At 40.4% G+C, this 2,704-nt stretch overlaps 1 protein-coding gene across 1 annotated transcript; it reads right to left on the bottom strand.

Annotated features, from left to right (window-relative positions):
• Window positions 1-942: 942 nt before the first annotated feature.
• Window positions 943-2,665, bottom strand: LOC114739097 (2-C-methyl-D-erythritol 2,4-cyclodiphosphate synthase, chloroplastic-like; the record flags this gene model as incomplete). Its single annotated transcript, XM_028927149.1, is given in 4 exon segments — window positions 943-1,346; window positions 2,133-2,250; window positions 2,252-2,261; window positions 2,476-2,665. Coding segments are annotated over 4 exon segments (552 nt in total), but the record flags the coding sequence as incomplete, so codon positions are not given.
• Between the last annotated feature and the right edge of the window lie 39 nt (window positions 2,666-2,704).

Raw genomic sequence — 2,704 nt, 5'->3', positions numbered from 1 at the left:
GGCTCTACCATTTGCATAACAAATGCAATATGTGCAGAATATCTGGTCCCGGCAGCCTCTGTAGTCTTGAACCCAACACTTGACAGGTTCATCTTTGGTTAGCCTGCGAGCATACAAGTTTGACTTCCAGGTTAAAATGGTGAAACCTGAACATGGATTATAGAAAAACCCGCCTCTTCTTACTGTTGACCATCTCAGATTTGTTGATTCAATTATGATCTCAGCAATGGAGCTTCTGAGTATGGCCATGTACTGCTATGTCATGTGGCATGTGTCAGAACTCAGAGACATAATCCTGCAGCCATGGCTGAAGTAGTCGGCATTACTGTGTGCTTTGTTCAAGTTGAAAACAGAACAGCTGATAATAGAAGAATGCAAAAATCCTACCAATTATCAGTTATCACTCCTCCGACTTTTAACCCCACCTACCTAATACGCTTTTTGAAGTTTTAACCATAAGATTACTAAAAGATGGCATTGGATACCCTTTTTTTAATTGTACTTGAATGCTTCTTAGATGGTGTGTCAGCACCACTCTGGCAAAAGTATGATGTGTGCTTACCGAGACTCTTTCTGTGTTCCATCAATTTAATGCTGAACTTGGATCACAATGTCAAAAGGTTATTTTTTGAGCTTAGATATAGATATCCCTGTGTAATACTTCCTCAATATGATAATGAGCTGAGAAAACTGATATCCATAGTGTTTGCTTATTTCCCTGTTTAGTTTTGGTTGATTTCATTCTTCTGACCGTCTATAATTCCCAGTATATACATAATATCATTCCAGGTGCTCTAGGTTATATTATTGGAAGTGCGTGATCATTTCACAAGAAAAATGAAAGACAGCGACCAGTTCTTGGCAGGTTTTGAAAATTAACTCATTGATAATATTCATTCTCTTGTACCGAAAAAAAAAATCATTCATTCTTCACGCATGTCATGAGAAGGACAGAACCAGTCATTCAAACCAAATATTATGCAGGCCTGGCGATTTGATCTGTATAAGCAGTAAAACCAAAAATCCTAATCAAGCAACGATTCATAGATTTCATAACAATGTTTATTAAGTATGAACTCTTATTTTCCTTCCAATACTATTTCCAGCTTCTTTTACTTCTTCATCAGAAGGACCACTGTGTGAGCTGCTATGCTTCTATTCTCGCCAAGGCTGTCAACTTTTTCATGAGTCTTCGCTTTGATATTTACCACAGAAGGATCAGCTCCAAGCAGCGCAGATAAGTTGGCCTTGATGGCCTCTTTGTGTGGGCTTAGTTTTGGTCTTTGAAGTATCAATGTTGCGTCCAAATTTCCAATCTCGTAACCTGCTTCATGCATAAGTCTCACCTGTAGAGGACCAGACGACACCAAGATTAGACAAGGCTAAACAAATATCCACGGTAAAACGCTTTCTCTGTCACCAACTTTCGTTGAAGGTAAAGGCATACAGCGAAAACACAGGCTTCATTCTACACCAATCATAATGCACATACAAACTCAACTTCAGCATATTAAACATGCTTGAAGTTACAGTTTTTCACCAAAACAAATGTGAGCAAACGGTGACCGAGAAATGATCATCCGGACACAAAACGATCCTGTGTATTTACCCAAGAAGCCCTGTATCGACAAATACATGATTCTGATCAGCATCCTGACGAGGCACTAACGCACCTCATAAAGTTAAACCCTATATAAATTAACAAAATCCCCCTTTTTTTCAGATTCACACTTGGAAGGATCTGACTTTTATTCGTTAATCTATCTATCTTCCTTTCTGCAAAGATGTTATCTAACTAGCCACGGCAGGGAGCAGGGAAAGCCAGACTGACATCAAGACAAACTGAACAGTAGTACTAAAGGTATAAATGGGGACCAGAAATAAGAAGATTACACCTTTAGAAACTATCAAGCTTTAATTCTACACAACCAACTTGTTGGGATTTACAAAGTCCACGTATTGCCTCCAAAGTCACCATTGAAATACTCTTCCAACTAGAGTCGCGAATAATTTTTGTTAATCTTTTGTTCCAAAAAGACTACGAACACTTGCATGACACGAGGAGGGGGGGGGGGGAATCACTGGAGGATCATACGTAGTGTGAGACAGTCATGGAAATAGCATATACTCACAGATTCTTTGATGAAGACAGAGGAGTCACAACCCTTCCACTTCGGATCTGAGTCCGGAAATATCTGCCCTATATCAGGCAGACCAAGAGCCCCCAAGATCGCATCGACCACACAGTGACAGCACATCTCCTACAGCGAACAAGCAACGAAACCAATCATACGTAACAGAACCATTTCGTTAATTTAATTTATTTTTAGGAAACAAATTAAGGAGAATTCAACCCAGATTTTCTAATAAATTTTTATTTGACAAATCCATTCCAAGCTTTCTCAACAACCAGATGGAATAAGCCACAGAAACGAGACTTGAAGATAAAAAGTCAGCGAATCGTAATGTAATTACCATCAGAATGAGCCTCGCACCCTCTTTCGTGAGGCACGTTAATTCCCCCGATAATTAAGGGGTAACCAGGCTCTAGCCGATGGAGATCGAATCCATGACCAACCCGAAAGGGTAAGGGTTTGGAAGGAGTGGCTGAGGGTGGAGATGCATCGACCTCAACGGAGGGTGGTCGCAGTCGGCGAAACGGTAAGGTGGCAGGCGAAGTTGTGCCCTGATATGAAATTTCCGC

Source organism: Neltuma alba, unplaced genomic scaffold (assembly GCF_004799145.2).
Source record: "Neltuma alba isolate B1F8T4 unplaced genomic scaffold, ASM479914v2 tig00013766_pilon, whole genome shotgun sequence".
NCBI lineage: Eukaryota > Viridiplantae > Streptophyta > Magnoliopsida > Fabales > Fabaceae > Neltuma > Neltuma alba.
Note: the sequence above shows the minus strand (reverse complement) of the source record. Positions and strands in the feature narration are given on the sequence as shown.